The 16,840-nt window shown below is 44.0% G+C and overlaps 1 protein-coding gene across 1 annotated transcript in view; it reads right to left on the bottom strand.

Moving 5' to 3' along the window:
* Positions 1-16,840, bottom strand: part of HMCN1 (hemicentin 1) — a 447,479-nt gene that overhangs the window by 210,295 nt on the left and 220,344 nt on the right. Inside the window, exons 19-23 of the mRNA XM_062211414.1 lie at positions 14,303-14,497; positions 12,735-12,830; positions 11,545-11,672; positions 9,682-9,826; positions 1,758-1,870 (exon numbers count right to left, since the gene is read on the bottom strand). Coding sequence (XP_062067398.1) covers positions 1,758-1,870; positions 9,682-9,826; positions 11,545-11,672; positions 12,735-12,830; positions 14,303-14,497 — 677 coding nt within the window. The remainder of the gene's footprint in view (positions 1-1,757; positions 1,871-9,681; positions 9,827-11,544; positions 11,673-12,734; positions 12,831-14,302; positions 14,498-16,840) is intronic.

The following is a 16,840-nucleotide window of genomic DNA, read 5'->3' as shown; positions in this document are numbered from 1 at the left end:
TTAAATCCAATGTTCTGATGTGGGATGTGGTATCCAAACCACCAGGCCAAGCACCCGCTCCTCACAACGATCTGGAAGTAGGGAGCAACAGAGCCCCACTTCACAGCCCAGCGTGTTAGAACACGGGGACAGGGGAGTACGGCAAATCCCTCCAAATCACAGAGCTGGTCAGCGCTGGAGCTGCTCCTGGAACCCTGGAGTCAGGCTCTGGAGACCACATTCTTTTGAATTTTTTTTTTAAAGATTTTATTTATTTATTTGAAAGGTAGAGTTACAGACAGTGAGAGGGAGAGACAGAGAGAAAGGTCTTCCTTCCATTGGTTCACTCCCCAAATGGCTGCTACAGCCAGAGCTGCGCCAATCCAAAGCCAGGAGCCAGGAGCTTCTTTCGGGTCTCCCACGCAGGTACAGGGGCCCAAGGACTTGGGCCATCTTCTACTGCTTTCCCAGGCCACAGCAGAGAGCTGGATCGAAAGAGGAGCAGCTGGGACTAGAACCTGCGCCCACGTGGGACGCCGGTGCCACAGGCAGAAGATTAAGCTACTGTACCACTGCACTGGCCCCTGGGGACCATATTCTTAACCTCTGTGTTTGGCTGCTGCACAATAGCCAGCCTGGAAAGACTTCCTTCTTTCTTTCCTTCTTTCCTTCTTTCTTCCTTCCTTCTTTCTTCCTTCCTTCTTTCCTTCCTTCCTTCCTTTCTTTCCTTTCTTTCCTTTCTTTCTTCCTTTCTTTCTTTTTCTTTCTTTCTTTCTTTTCTTTCTTTCTTCCTTTCTTCCTTCCTTCTTTCCTTCCTTCCTTCTTTCCTTCTTTCCTTCCTTCTTTCTTTCCTTCTTTCCTTCCTTCCTTCTTTCCTTCTTTTTTTTTTTTAATGTGTTAAACTTCTACTCAGAGAAAGATATTGTAAAGTTTGGGAATCAGCTTCGCCATTGCACTCTGTTCAAAACACAAAAATGTTATACAGAAGTCCACACCAACTTACCCATATTTCAGGGATTTTCAGTTGTAGAGCTCATTGTCAAATGGTACATATCGTTAGTATCATCATTTTACCTGGCTCTGTATCTGACATATTCAAGTCAATTTACAGAAAGTGTAACACCTTTGTGGTGGTTCAAAAATGGAAAGGATTTCCTCAGGAAACAGTCTTTTCTCATCGCAAGAATACAGGTAAAAGGCAGACAACAAGATGGACACAGAGGGAAGGAATGAGGCTGTGGCTGTGTCTTGCAATGGGTGGTCATTCTACCGCAGCACCTTACAGAAAGGGACGCCCATGTCGCTACGTCACTCCCAGGGGCCTCGACAGTCTTTGGTGTAACCACCTGCCGTACGCTGGAATGGCACTGGCGATGCTATGGCGAACACCTCTACAGCACAGACGGCGCTGTGCTTCCGGAACTTTGCTCAGCACGCTGCGTGTCCTAGAGAGCCTTCTCCGCCTCCTGTCACAGCCCCAGGCTCTCTCCATCTCAGCACAGCTCTAGAGCACCATGGACTAAGCCAGGGTACTTCCTGCACTTAGGTCTTTGTCCCAGGTCCCTGGAGGCTACTCAGCCTGTTTGAAGGTGGCCAAGAGGCGCAGGGGGCCCTGCTGAGGCTGGTGCCTAGTCCCTGGCTTGGTGAAGCTTATCAGCCCAGCTGCAGAAGCAGCCCGCTGAGCCAGGCCCATGCTCCTGGGCAAGTCTCCGAGGAATACTTCCCAAGTACACACCGTTCTCGGTTCTGTGGGGGACAGGACTGGGTATAGTGCTTACCTTGGACCAGACGATGGATGGCTTGGGAATCCCACTTGCTTTGCATGGCAGAGTCACTGGGACGCCTTCAATCGTACTGAGTATCTGCTGCCCGTGCTGAATGGTCGGTGGAACTGAAAAAGAGTCAGAGTCTGAGCACCGGCTCTTCCACTTAGCGCCAGATAGGTGAGGTCACACACTTTCAGGACACACCTAATGTCCAAAAAGATGAGGAATGTTTTCTGTAGAAAGGTGATCTCTGTAAAAGAGTGTGCTAGACAAAGACAAGACTGGAGTTACGAACCACACAAATTTAATAAAAACAAAATCAAGGAGGAGGTGATATCACTCCTAACAGTAACAAAACTGCACTAAAGACAATTCATTTTTTTCTGGAAGTGCAAGATAGAACTACACCTCAAGAGTCACACATGGAGCATGGAGCATTGATCACTATCCACTGCCGCAGCTGAGTGGATGTAAGTCCAAGACAAGATGGACACAGGGGGCTCCATACAAGATGGACTCCAGGGAATGGGGCTGTTTAACCAACTACATATTAAATATCTGTCTGCACAAAAACAAACAAAAAAAAACCTTAGTGAGCTCCTACGTTTAACCCAGTAAAAGAGGTCCTTTCTCTTAAAAGGAATTCGACAATAAAACTCAAAGATCCTACGAGTTTATATTTAAAAGACTAAACTACAGGAATTTAAGTCAGTGTTTTCCAGTAAGAATAAATTTAGAAAGAACTCAAAAATTAGCATCATGTAAGTAGAAGGAAAATAACATTTATTTCTCTATTTTGTGCATATTACATTTAATCAAAACCAACTTACAAGGAATGATCAGTGCTCCATGCTTTCAAAATGATGATTTTGATTAAAGAAGTTTCTGTGCAGAGAGCTCCCAATCATGCAGAGAGCTCAATCAACGCCCCATGTGCAAGAGGGTTTTACCATGTTCATGGAAAATCTGAATTTTCCATGAGCTTTCCGATGTGCCTTTTATCCCCCCAAAAATGAGAGGGACGCTGCTCCTCCTGGGGCTCACTCACTCACCACGCCTCCTGCTTGACACTAGATATTTTTCAGAATTATTACAACCACCCTGGAGTAGAAGCTTGCAAGAACAAGAGATACCACAGCCACCAGTTCAAAACACTCACTGGAAGGTTTAGATTAGGTATGGTACATTGTCACATTTTACTGAGGCCAGGCCAGGCTCAATCTTCAGATAATTTCTTCCTAAAATATCCTAAAATACGGCAACAATTTTCCATACTTAAATAGGGATGGGAAGCTACCAGCTAAAGCAAAAATTTCATTGCCAGAATCATCACGAAGTAGTCAACTCTCAACCACGCTGTCAATTTGTGGCAACACAGAATAAGTCATTCTCTTAAATCCACATTGAGTCTGACAGCAATAAAGCAAAGTGGCAAAATGTAGGCAGCAGTTTTGAAATCTGATGACATCTGGGCAAGGAAGAGTAGTTTCTTTCCAGACAGTTAATCGACATAAATTGAAATGACAAACTGCTGTGTCATTTAATTTGCATTTATATTTGCATTCACTCTTCTTTTAAAAGTTGAGACCCTCTAATGAGCATTTTTTAAAAATTTTGGATGTGTTTTTAATTTTAATTAACAAGGACATTATCATGATTATTATGAGACTTTACACTTACATGAAGTACAACTTAATCATTTTAAGCTGCCTTAACTGTTTTGAAATTTATAAAACAAAAATTGTTACATAAAACTCTTAAATAAGAGTTCTCATATACTCCTCATACCACTTCTCTTAACTTTTAAAAAAGATTTCTTTATTTATTTGAAACCAAGAGTTACAGGGAGAGAGAGGGAGAGGGAGATAGAGAGAGGGAGAGAGAGAGAGAGAGAAGGAGAGAGGGAGAGAGAGGGAGAAAGAGGGAGAGAGAGAGAGGGAGAGTGAGGGAGAGAGAGAGAGTGTGTGTCTTCCATCAGCTGGTTGACTCCACAAACAGCCACAAGGGCCAGGACAAGGCCAGGTTGAAGCCAGGAGCTTCATCTGGGTCTCTCACTGGGTGCAAGCACTTGGCCCATCTTCTTCTGCTTTCCAGAGCACAGGTGGCAGCTTAACCAGCTGTGCCATAGTGCCAGGTCCCCCACTTCCCCTATTATTAACATCTCATGTTAATATCTTTTTCACAATTAATGACCCACAACCAGTTACCCTACTTTTTCTATTCAAACTTTATCCTTCCCAATCCTGCCAGACTCCAGGAATCAACACTCTGTATTCAGATTGCATTTTCCTTTTTCTTTTAGCTCCCGCATATGAAGGAGATTATGTGGTATTTGTTTTTCTATGTCTGGCTTATTTCACTCAACATGACATTCTCCAGTTTCAGGCATTTTGCTGTAAATGACAGGATTTCGTCTTGTGATATATAGCTGGATGGTACTTCACTGTATGTATGTACTACATTTCCTTTATCTATTCATCTGATGATGGACACCTTTGTTGATATTTTGGCTACTGTGAACAATGCTGCTATAAACATGGCAGAACAGGTATCTTGTTGATACAATGAGCTCAGGTCTTCTGGGGTATATACCTGGTAGTGGGATTGCTGTATCACAAGACATTCCATTTCTAGATTTTTAAGAAATCTCCATACTGTTTTCCATAGTGGTTGCACTAGTATCGTGCTGTTTTAGGTACTATAGCTTTGTAGTACACTTTGAAATCAGGTATTGTGATACCTTCCGCTTTTATTTTATTTACTTATTTTCTGCTCAAAATTGCTTTGGCTATTCTGGGTCTTTTGTGGTTCCGTGTGAGTTTTAGGATTGTTCTTTCTAATTCTGTTAAAGAATGTCACTGGTTTTTTTAAAAAAAAAATTTTTTTTTGACAGGCAGAGTGGACAGTGAGACAGAGAGACAGAGAGAAAGGTCTTCCTTTTGCTGTTGGTTCACCCTCCAATGGCTGCCGCGGCCGGCACACTGTGGCCGGCGTGCCGCGCTGATCCGATGGCAGGAGCCAGGTGCTTCTCCTGGTCTCCGATGGGGTGCAGGGCCCAAGCACTTGGGCCATCCTCCACTGCACTCCCTGGCCACAGCAGAGATCTGGCCTGGAAGAGGAGCAGCCGGGATAGAATCCAGCGCCCCGACCGGGACTAGAACCCAGTGTGCCGGCGCCGCAAGGCGGAGGATTAGCCTAGTGAGCCGCGGTGCTGGCTTAAAATTATTTTTAATAGAAAACTTATTTAATAAATTTCAAAAGTACAACTTCTGGATTACAGCGGTTCTTCCCCCCATAACCACCCTCCCACCTGCAAACCATCCCACGTCCTACTCCCTCTCCCATCCTATTCTTCATTAAGATTCATTTTCAATTAAATTTATATACAGAAGATCAACTCTATACTGAGTAAAGATTTCAACAGTTTGCACCCACACAGACACACAAAGTATAAAGTACTGTTTGAAGACTAGTTTTACCATTAATTTGCATAGTACAACATATTGAGGACAGAGGTCCTACATGGGGAGCAAGTGCACAGTGATTCCCATTGTTGATTTAACAACTGACACTCTTATTTATGACGTCAGTGATCACCCGAGTCCCTTGTCATGAGCTGCCAAGGCTATGGAAGCCTCTTGAGTTCACAAACTCTGACCTTATTTAGACAAGGCCATAATCAAAGTGGAAGTTCTCTCCTTCCTTCAGAGAAAGGTACCTCCTTTTTGATGGCCCCATCTTTCCACCGGGATCTCACTCAAAGATCTTTCATTTAGGTCATTTTTTTTGCCACAGTGTCTTGCCTTTCCATGCCTGAGATACTCTCATGGGCTTTTTAGCCAGATGTATGTCTTAAGGGCTTATTCTGAGGCCAGAGTGCTGTTTAGGGCTTTTGTCATTCTAGGAGACTACTGTGTATCTCGCTTCCCATGTTGGATCTTCTCTCCTTTATAATCCTATCAATTATTACTAGCAGAAGCCGGCGCCGTGGCTCACTAGGCTAATCCTCCGCCTTGCGGCGCCGGCACACCGGGTTCTAGTCCCGGTCGGGGCACCGATCCTGTCCCGGTTGCCCCTCTTCCAGGCCAGCTCTCTGCTGTGGCCCGGGAGTGCAGTGGAGGATGGCCCAAATGCTTGGGCCCTGCACCCCATGGGAGACCAGGAGAAGCACCTGGCTCCTGCCATACGATCAGCGTGGTGCGCCGGCCGCAGCACGCCAACCGCGGCGGCCATTGGAGGGTGAACCAACGGCAAAAGGAAGACCTTTCTCTCTGTCTCTCTGTCTCACTGTCCACTCTGCCTGTCAAAAAAAAAAAATTATTACTAGCAGACACTGGTCATGTGATCCCTTTGACACTTAATCCTATCATTAGGATCAGTTATGAACTTAAACTGATCACTTTAACTAGTAAGATGGCCTTGGTACATGCCAACTTAATGGGATTTGGAGTCCCATGGCACGTTTCTAGCTCTACCATGAGGGGTAAGTCCGAGTGAGTGTGTGCCAAACTGTACATCTCCTCCATCTCTTATTCTTGCTCTTATTTTAACAGGGATCAAGTTTCATTTGGGTTTAAACACCTAAGGATAATTCTGTGTTAATTAAAGAGTTCAACCAATGATATTAAGTAGAAAACAAAATACTAAAAAGAATAAAATAGTAAGCTGTTCCTCAACAGTCAGGACAAGGGCAGATCAAGTCATTGCTTCTCATAGTGTCACTGGTATTTTGATAGGGAATGCACTGAATCTATGGGTTTCTCTGGGTAGTAAAGACATTTTTTTAAAAGATGTCTTTTTCTTTTTTATTTGACAGATAGAGTTAGTGAGAAAGACAGACAAAAAGGTCTTCCTTCTGTTGGTTCACCCCGCAAATGGCCGCTACGCTGATTCAAAGTCAGAAGCCAGGTGCCTCCTCCTGGTCTCCCATTCGGGTGCAGGGGACCAAGCACTTGGGCCATCCTCCATTGCCTGCCTGGGCCACAGCAGAAAGCTGGACTGGAAGAGGAGCAGCTGGGACTAGAACCCAGCGCCCATATGGGATACCAGTGCCAAAGGTGGATGATTAACCAAATGAGCCACGGCGCCAGGCCCAGTAAAGACATTTAAACAATATTAATTTTTCTAAACCATAAGCAAGGAATACATTTCTATATTTTGTGTCCTTGATTATTTCTTTTCAATGTCTTTTAATATTCATTGTATAGATCTTCTACTTCTTTGGTTAAATTTATTCCTAAATATTTGATTTTTAGAGGTATTGCAAATAGCATCGCTCTCTCTCTCTCTCACCCTCCCTTATTATTATTTTTTTTTTTTACCAGAAAATCAATCACAGAAGTTCAGATGTAACAGCAATACTAAAATTGACAAGGGATTTCTTTCTTGATCTTTCAGAGAGATCATTATTGGTGTATAAACATGTTGTTTCCTGCATGCTGATCTTGTATCCTGTGACTTTACTGAATTGATTTCTCAGTCCAATAGCGTTTTAGGAGAGTGTTTAGGTTTCTCCACCTACAACACTATGCCATCAGCAAGCATGGCCACTTTGACCTCATTCTTTCCAATTTCAGGGCACTCTGTTTCTTTCTTCCCTAATTGCTCTTGCTAATATTTTTACTACTATAGTGAGTGACAGCAGTGAAAGTGGACATCCTTGTTTTTCCCACATCTAAAGGGAAAAGCTATCAGTTTTTCCCCATTCAGTATGATATTGGCTGTTGGTTTTTCCTATATAGCTTTTATAATTTTGAATATGTATGTTCCTTCTATACCTAATTTGTGGAGGGTTTTTATCACAATGGGATGCTGAATCTTACCAAATGATTTTTAAAAGTGAAGATACAGAATGATGGGAGAATGGCTCTGCTAATTAACATTAAGCAGAGGAATACAGAAGTGTGCACATCACATACTTCTGGTGAACAGCTGCTGGGTTTAGCTGATGTCCAATGCTGTGAGGATTTTTTAACCTTATTGACTGAGTTAGCTGTTCATTTTGGATGATGATGGACTAATGAAAGTCCTGAAATGGCCTGTTCACTTTTTATTACCAACTTTTTTGCATCAGAATAAACTATGTTATTGATTGTCTGATCTGGGAGGCATCATAAAAAATCCCGTCACTCTTTCACTCAAGTGAGAATTTGGTGTCAGAATCCCTCATAACACAACAGTCCAGGCAGTTGTTAGACGATGAAGGGAGGGAACACGAAGACGTTTCTACACTGGATTTTGCTTTGGAGATTTATTTATCTGAAAGACAGAGTGACAGAAATGGAGGGAGAGAGACACACAGAGAGAAAGGGGGAGAGATATCTTCCACCTGCTGGTTCACTCCCCAAATTGCTGAATGGGCAGGGTAAGAGCCAGGCTGAATTCAGGAGCCAGGAACTCAATCTGGGTCTTCCTTGTGAGTGGCAGGTGCCCAAGTACGTGGGCCATCCTCCACTGCTTTCTCAGGCCTATCAGCAGGAGCAACACAGGAAGTGGAGCAGCTGGGACTCAACATGGCTGCCAGGGTCACAAGGTCAGACTTCACCTGCTGTACCACAACCTGGCTCTGACGCTGCAGCCTTAAGCCAGTCCAGACAGTCTCTGGTAAATCTACACTCTTGTCTTCAGAAACAGTTACACAACAGTATCCCTTATACACTTACTGTATTAGGCTATAACCAATTTAGTGTTGTTTTAGTATTTCTTAAAAATATTTCTTCAGTGGCCGGCGCCGTGGCTCAGTAGGCTAATCCTCCGCCTTGCGGCGCCGGCACACCAGGTTCTAGTCCCGGTCGGGGCGCCCAATTCTGTCCCGGTTGCCCCTCTTCCAGGCCAGCTCTCTGCTGTGGCCAGGGAGTGCAGTGGAGGGTGGCCCAAGTACTTGGGTCCTGCACCCCATGGGAGACCAGGAGAAGCACCTGGCTCCTGCCATCGGATCAGCGCGGTGCGCCGGCTGCAGCGCGCCAGTCGCGGCGGCCATTGAAGGGTGAACCAACGGCAAAAGGAAGACCTTTCTCTCTGTCTCTCTCTCACTGTCCACTCTGCCTGTCAAAAAAAAAATATATATATGTATATATATATTTCTTCAGGAAGAACTCCGGTGATGTTGGCAGATGCTTAGTATAAAACTGAAGGCACGGGAGGGGCTGTTTACAAACAAGGAGGCATAACTTCACGCATTTAAAGTGTCAAACACCAAACAAAATTCGGAAACCACTGAATTCTCCAATTTTTGTTCTAAAAACTGAATCAACTCCTAAAAACAGGTCTTCCTTGCTTTCTTAAACCCTGTGATATTCAGCTCTGTAAACAAAGCTATTTTCGATACTTTAAAAATGCTGTGAAATCTCTAATGGAAATACATACAAAAAAGTAACAATTCATTAAACTATGAAGCTATCACTTATGTACGGGGATGTAAAGTAAAAATGGCACCTATTAGTCATGAATGGAAAAAGCCTGCCTCTGGACTCTCTTCTCTGTGAGCTTCAAGTTAGCCACTGTGAAGCATAGCATTTGGAACACAGGAGGTGACCTTTAGAAAAGCTTAGGTCATTTCTAGCTCAAACACAGAGGACTCATTAGCTGTCTGCACAATCCAAAAAGAAAAGGCAATTTGGATGATATAATAAGCTCAGCTTGGCCTGAAATTAAAATGTATTTTTGAACACAACTCTTTCAGAACTGAGTTCACTTTAATCAATTAAAAATATCACTTATAAATAAAAGTCTTGGCCAGACTCAGTGGGTGACTCCCAAGTAGGTCCTTTTGTGTACAGAAAGGGAGATGTGGAAACAGCATTAACAAAGCAGATACTGTTCAAGAGTTAACAAGCAGCAGTTAAGAGAGCGTCCACTCCTCCCGATTACAGAACAAGAGTTACTCGATTAGGGCAGCTGCACACGGTGTGCAAACAGTCGGCCGGGCGTCTCTTACCGTGCACCACCACAGAGGTCGTTCTGTTGCTGGCTCCGGCCACGCTGCTGGCCACACAAGTGTACTCCCCTCCATCCTGAAGCCGGGCTCGCTCAATGTGGAGGCTGCCATCGCTGCGCATAGTGACGTAAGGATTCTGGACCAACTGAAGGTTAATAAAAGGTCATTTTTAGGTTACAAAGGTGTTTATCTGAGCCAAACTAGATCTTTTTTTCTGACTGGGTTATTAAGTGTGTTCTAATATAACAAAATATTTTACCACTCTTAAGTGGAAAAAAAAAGCCAGCATAAACTTTTAGCAAGACTGTATCAACTATATTTAATCTTGACGGTTCTCCACCAATTAAACCTACCAATAATTATCAGAAAGTTAGGCACCTGCTGAATAGCACTTATGCTTCTGTAGATTGTTTTTTCATGGGGGACCAAGATAAGTAATTTTAACTTTTGGCTTAAATCGCTCTTTTCCAAGAATCCCTTCCTGCCACCGGCAAGCCACCTGATGTTTCTATTCTGGCACACGGCACTCGCTGAAGCTGAAGGGAGCCATTTGGCCACCATGCAGCAAGTGCGTCTGGCAGCTCGGCAGTGCTTTCAGGTAAGAATGATCACCTCTAAATCCGGGCCATTTATGCACAGTGCGCGTGGGGCACAACTGATCAAACAGTACCATCCCATAAAGCACTTATCTTTAAAATTTATTAATTTTCATTTTTATTTGAAAGGAAAAAAGAGAGACAGAGACAGACAGACATCTTCCATTTGCTGGTTCATCCCCCAAATGGCCACAACAGCTGAGGCTTGGCCAGGATGAAACCAAGAGCAGGGAACTTCATCCTGATGTCACACATGGGCAGCAGCAACCCACGTTCGTGGGCCACCATCTGCTTCCTCCCACGCTGTGTATTACCAAAGCGTTTATTTTTAAGTGAGGCATAGTAATTTTCTCAGTTTTTATGCAAATATGAACAATTTATAATTTCCTCCTTGGAGTTGACTCACTTCTAATCAGTTCATTAGGAAGAGAGTGGGCCTGAACCCTCTGGAAAATGGAAGGAAAATGCTCTGACGCAGGTCCAGCTCCACTGCTGGAGGCGGCTGCTCACCAAGCAAGGTCAGAAAACCACAGAAACTCCCACATCCCTTCACAATTAGAAGTGTACACTGGAAAACAATGGCACAGTGTAGACTGCTCCTGGAACAGCTCCTGAGAGAAAGATGCAATGTCTGAAGTTCATAAAGACCAATTTAGGGGCCGGCATAGTGGGTAAAGCTGCCGCCTGCAGTGCCGGCGTCCCATATGGGCACCAAATCCCGGCTGCTCCACTTCTGATCCAGCTCTCTGCTATGACCGGGAAAGTACTGGAAGATGGTCTAAGTGCTTGGGCCCCTGCACCCATGTGGGAGACCAGGAAGAGGCTCCTGGCTCTGGCTTTGGATCAGCTCAGCTTGCAGCCATCTGGGGAGTGAACCAGTGGATGGAAGACCTGTCTCTCTCTCTCTCTGCCTCTCCTTCTCACTCTGTGTAACTCTGACTTTCAAATAAATAAATAAATCTTTTTTAAAAAGACCAATTTATTAAAGAAACTTTTTACAGTAATATTAACATTTCATAATGTCCTACAAAGGAAGCTATAAAAATATTTAAATACTATGAAAATTACACCACTCTTTCCCCATCTAATTAATCCCCAAATAATACGAATGACAAACACATTAGTGAAGAAAAGCTTTGATACATACATAATATATTTCTGTCTATTTTTTAAATTGATTTTTCAATGGTTGAAATACATTTCTTTTTACTGAAGAAAACTGGAAATGTGGCTTTAAACTTTTCAGAACATTTAAAACCATCCATACCATGGCTGAATTCTTAATCCATCGACGTTCTGGAATGGGATTTCCAGCCAACAGAGTACAAGGCAGAGTGAGCTGCTGTCCCTCAACAACACTGGCCACAGACGGGCTAATTCCAATAAGTGGGGCGGCTGAATCAGAGAGCACAGGCACTTTCAAAACCCGACTTCACCCAAAAAAACCCATGCTATTTCATAGACCAAGATATGCTACTGGTTATGCTGTGAAACCGAATTTATAGGCACAAACATTTGAAATGAAAATGAATGTCAGTTTGAACGCAGAGATACATAATCCTTCTAAGCAGAGGGACTGGCGAAAGAACAGACAACAGCACAAGAGCCTACAGCATGGGAGGCCAGAAACGTCAGCTAATGCACTGGGAACGCATTCAGTAGCAAAGTGTGAGCAGCCGTGAGCATTTATCAACAGGAAGGCAGGACCGGCAGGACCGGCAGGACCATTCTGGGGGAAATACCAGCTTGAAAAACGGACAGACAGCAAGGAGTGGCATCAGGAAGGTGGCCCCTGCAGTATCTCCCGCAAACAAGGGGGGATAGATTCTCTTAGACAAAATGGTAAACATGCGACTGCATATTTTTAGAAATCAATAAATTTAATATAAAATCAAAGCCCAAAAGAGTTTTCACTTGGAAAAGCTGAGCCTATATAAACAAATGGAGACACAAATAAAACATTACCGATGCGTTTAAAAATCACATTAAACGTACTGTAACTTAAACAATGTATTAATGCAGAAATAGAACTCAAAAGGATACAGGAATATAAACTTAGCATGTGATATGTGGGTATCTGAGTTAGGGAAGAGAATATTCAATAAATGAATTCAACTAAATCAACGTCTCACAATATGACATTTGCAAAAATAATTCCATGTGAATGCAAATGATAAATGCCAGCAAGGTAACCAGAGGAGGTCACCACCACTCTCACACCTGCATATGCATTCACATTTGGATGCAAATTAATTTACCTAAATCAACCTTCACTAGGCACTTTCAGCAGATGATCTCTGATCCAAAAATTCTGTGAACTATGAGATGGGGTGGGGAGGGAAGGCTAGTCCAGTAACCAGGTATCCACCTGGTTTAACAGAAAAGGAACACAAGCAAGAGGAGCTGTCGTTACAGGATTCTGCTTCTGAACGTGCAGCGTCTGGACAAATATCTTACCAAGTCCTGTCACCGTGACTGTCGTCTGGGACTGAATCTTTCCAAACTGGTTTTCAGCTTCACAAACATAGGTGCCTTCATCACTTGCCCACAAGTCTAAAAAGAACAACGCATTTATTCCTTCAGTCCCAGCATGGAGCATGAACTTTGTACCTGGCCCAGCACTGAGCTCTGTGGACAGAAAGTGAGGGACTGCCTTACAGCACCGCCCACCCTGGCAGAGTACATCCAGGTGAGCCACAATCAAACCACATCGTGACAAAGGTCACAGCCGGGGTTTCACACCATGAGCTGTGGCAGCACAGGGATGGGGGTGATGCCAGCAGGGGTGACTTAGAGGTAACATTTGGGGTTCCGTCAATGAGAGGGTGGAACAGAGAAGGGCAGGCCAGATCCACTGGGTTACAAAGGCAAAGTGTGTTCTGCTGAAAGAACAAAAAAGCTACATCACCAGGGACGCCTGCACCACCCCCCGGGCACTGTGAAGTGCAGAGGGAGAATTTTTTTTTGGTTGGGTTCAGTGACTGCGGAGTGAACTGGGGCAAAGTTAGAGGGGTGATGCTGGGGCCAGATTCATAAAAGGGGCAGTGATGCCAAGCCCAGTAAGATTTTTTAAGGTCCCAATGGAAATTTAAACATTTGACAATTTTGTTTATAATCACATGAACCTACAACCTAAGTCTGTCTAAGGAGAAGAAAGACAAAACTTTAGTGATAATTTTCTAGCATTTTAGAAAAAATTTTTCTGAGCCAGCGCTGTGGCTTAGTGGGTTAAGCCGGTGCAAGCAGCGCCAGCATCCCACGTGGGCACTGGTTCGATTCCCAGCTGCTCAATTCTGATCCAGGTCCCTGCTAATGCACCCTGGGAAAGCAGTGGAGAATGCCTGAGGGCTTGGGCCCCTGCACCCATGTGGGAGGCCCAGAAGAAGCTTCCGTCAGGCCCAGCCCCAGCCATTGCAGCAATTTGGCAATTGAACCAGTGGATAGATCTGTCTCTCTCTCTTTCTGTGACCCTGCCTTTCAAATGAAAAATAAATAAATCTTTAAAAAATCATTTTATACCCTGGAGTTTCTGAGTCCCCAGTTCCATACCCTCCTGTCAGTCTGTACTGCAGCTGCTGAATCTGACAATTCTATACAACTGAGAATGCAAACTGTCTGAACACAGCCAGCGCATTTATGTACCCAAGTAGGAATTATCTTGGAAGAAACTAGTTTCTCTTATTTTTCCTTTGTACTACATTTTGGCTATCCAGGTAATTTTTGCTATGTAGGTATAGCAAATACACAGAATTTTTCAAGATACTAGAAGGGAATCAGGATAGTGGGGCGATCACGGTGCAGAGTACTGGGTTAGGAGTTGAGAGGCAACGTCAGGGGAAGGAGACTACAGAGGTGCACTGGTACTTACAGAGTGCGGTTCCAACCTGTGAGTGACAGCGAAGGCAAGAGAAGATGTTAAATGAGTGACAGTAGTTTTGTAAACATCTTATTGAAAGCAAGCAGTGTACTCAATTGACAAGATACAAATGCATATATTTATACAAAATGTATTTCCTTGGACCTACTTAAAATAGAGAGAGCTCCTGTTTGAAGCTGGCTGATGGAGCTGACGGAAAGGGGTCTCGAGAAGATGGGCACGTTGTCTGATCTTCGCCATTTGATCTTTGGTTCTGGATAACCCTGAACGTAACAGGGTAACGTCACATTCGAGCCAATTTCCACAGACACATCAGCAGGTTCTTGTATGAAAACTGGAGGTGCTGGAATACGTTAGAAAACAACAAGAAGGTCACTGGTATGGCACACAGGCACATTAATAGAAACTTTATTAAGCTGTCAACAGGTGGGACTTGAATCAAATCACTGTTCACATGATACTGTACACCTGCCTGCGTTTATTCCTGACGCAGAAATAGCAGGTGCTCTTTCTGCTCTATAAATGCAGAAGCACTGGTCACCTTAAACACAGAGAATCCTTCATTTCAGGGCTTTGTTTTCAAATTTCTGCTACACTGCTCAAACTGAAGACTTTCCTTTAAATACCCTGGACTCATAATGACACATTTTTGACTTCCTTAAACCTTCGCCCTTTGAGTGAATTTTTAAATAGCCTTAATTTATACTGGAGTTCACTCTGCAGTAATCATTATCTAATAGGCTATTGGAAGTTACTCCTAAATCACACCTTCTTCAATACCACATCATTGACTCATAAATTGGAGAATCAATAAAACAAATTAAAGTTAACAGCATAATACTTGGTAAAGGGACAATGGTGATATCTTAGTGGAGTTAACGGCTCAGAAGTTATAGAAGTATAGATAAGAATACTACAAATATCCACTTAATTCAGTTCATCAGAGAAGCCAGGACGGAGAGACATTCTCCAGGGGCCACCAGGGGAAGCACAGCAATGCATTAGAGGGAGGATGGTGTCAGCAGGTGCACACAGAGGATGCTCTCAACACGCCCCAGGGACTTGTGGGAAATAACCTTGGAGGCATCAGGTAAGGAGAAACCAAAGGACACCACTGCAGGCTGTGGATGAACCCCGCTCACACAGGACTCTGGGAGAGGCTCAGGGAGGCCTCTTGATGAACGCAAGGCTGCATCTCGGTTAGAGAGGACAGCAACTACCACGCAGAGTCGGGGACTGTATCAAGTGCCTCCCATCAACCATCTGGTGAAACCTCCACAGTGTCCCTGTGAGACAGGTGCTATTTTCACTCTGATGGTCTAGAAGGACAAACTGAAACTGAGTCATGTTGTTGGATTTCAGCTGGGCTTCAATGGTGGAGGCGGCATTAACACCTGAGTCACTTCAACTTCAGAGCCACAGCTCTGTCATTCCATGAACCAGCACTTCTCGATGGGTCCTGTTAACTGCTCACAGTCATCAAAGGACCGCAGAGGCCTCCTCTTGCCGTCTCATGGGTTTCCAGACCCGGGTGTACCTTGGTCTCCCCCACAGCAACAGCACTCCTTCAGCCTGAGTGGAGGGCTGCCTACACGCCACAGCCTCATTCCCCGTATCTCCCTGCAGAGACCCTGCTCTCTGGGCCCTCGGAGTGTGAGAGTCCCCTCAAATGTAGCACCTGCTGGCGAATACTGACCATCCACTAAGCCAGCTCCAAAGCCTCCCTTCCACACGCCATCTCTTTGTTACAGGACGGATGGGATTTCTCCCCTCCTGAACTTTCAGAGAAAATGCTCTCCATCATTCTCACAGCAACCACCACATGCAACCTGGTACTTCTTCCTGAGAGCTTACATTTGCAATTCTATGCCTGTCTTTTATAGCAACTGACACAATACTCAGCGTATGCTGTCTGGCTACTGGGCATTTGTGAAGAATTATTAAATGCTTATGAAAACAACAGCAATATTTCAGGCTGTGTATATTAGTATGATGGTGACAGCCTGGAGTTCGTGCATTTGAACTTTCACTTTGGAAAACACTTTGCAATTTCAGAAGCCCGTTTGTTTGTTTGCTGAACCTAAACAAAATATATTAAGGCACCACAGTTGAGCAGTATGTTGTTTTTTTTTTTGTTTTTTGTTTTTTTTTTTCCAAGTAGGCCAATGCTAAGGAGGCTAGGAGGGCAGATCTACTGTTGAGCCTGCAACTTAAAAAAATTTTTTTTTTTATTTATTTGAGAGGTGGAGTTACAGGCGCAGAGAGAGGGAGAGACAGATAGAGAGGACTTCAATCAGCTGGTTCACACCCCAGATGGCTGCAATGGTCAGAGCTGGGCAGATCTGAAGCCAAGAGCTTCTTCCAGGTCTCCCACATGGGTACAGGGACCCACACAATCTTCTGCTTTCCCAGGCCATAGGTAGAGCTGGATCAGAAGAGGAACAGCCAGGACACGAACCAGTGCCCACATGGGATGCCAGCACTGCAGGTGGAGGCTTAGCCCACTACACCACAGTGGAGCCCCACGGTTCTTTATTCTTTTTTTTTTTTTTTTTTTTAAGGAACTTGTATATCTGAGGTTAGGTTTCTCTTAATCCATCTATATGAGAATTTGATTTACAGAAATAATGGGTAAACAGAATTTTAAACTAATTTATAAACTAGTTCACTGCTTGGTTATTCTAAG

The sequence above is a fragment of the Lepus europaeus genome, chromosome 14 (genome assembly GCF_033115175.1).
Source record: "Lepus europaeus isolate LE1 chromosome 14, mLepTim1.pri, whole genome shotgun sequence".
Lineage (NCBI taxonomy): Eukaryota > Metazoa > Chordata > Mammalia > Lagomorpha > Leporidae > Lepus > Lepus europaeus.
Note: the sequence above shows the minus strand (reverse complement) of the source record. Positions and strands in the feature narration are given on the sequence as shown.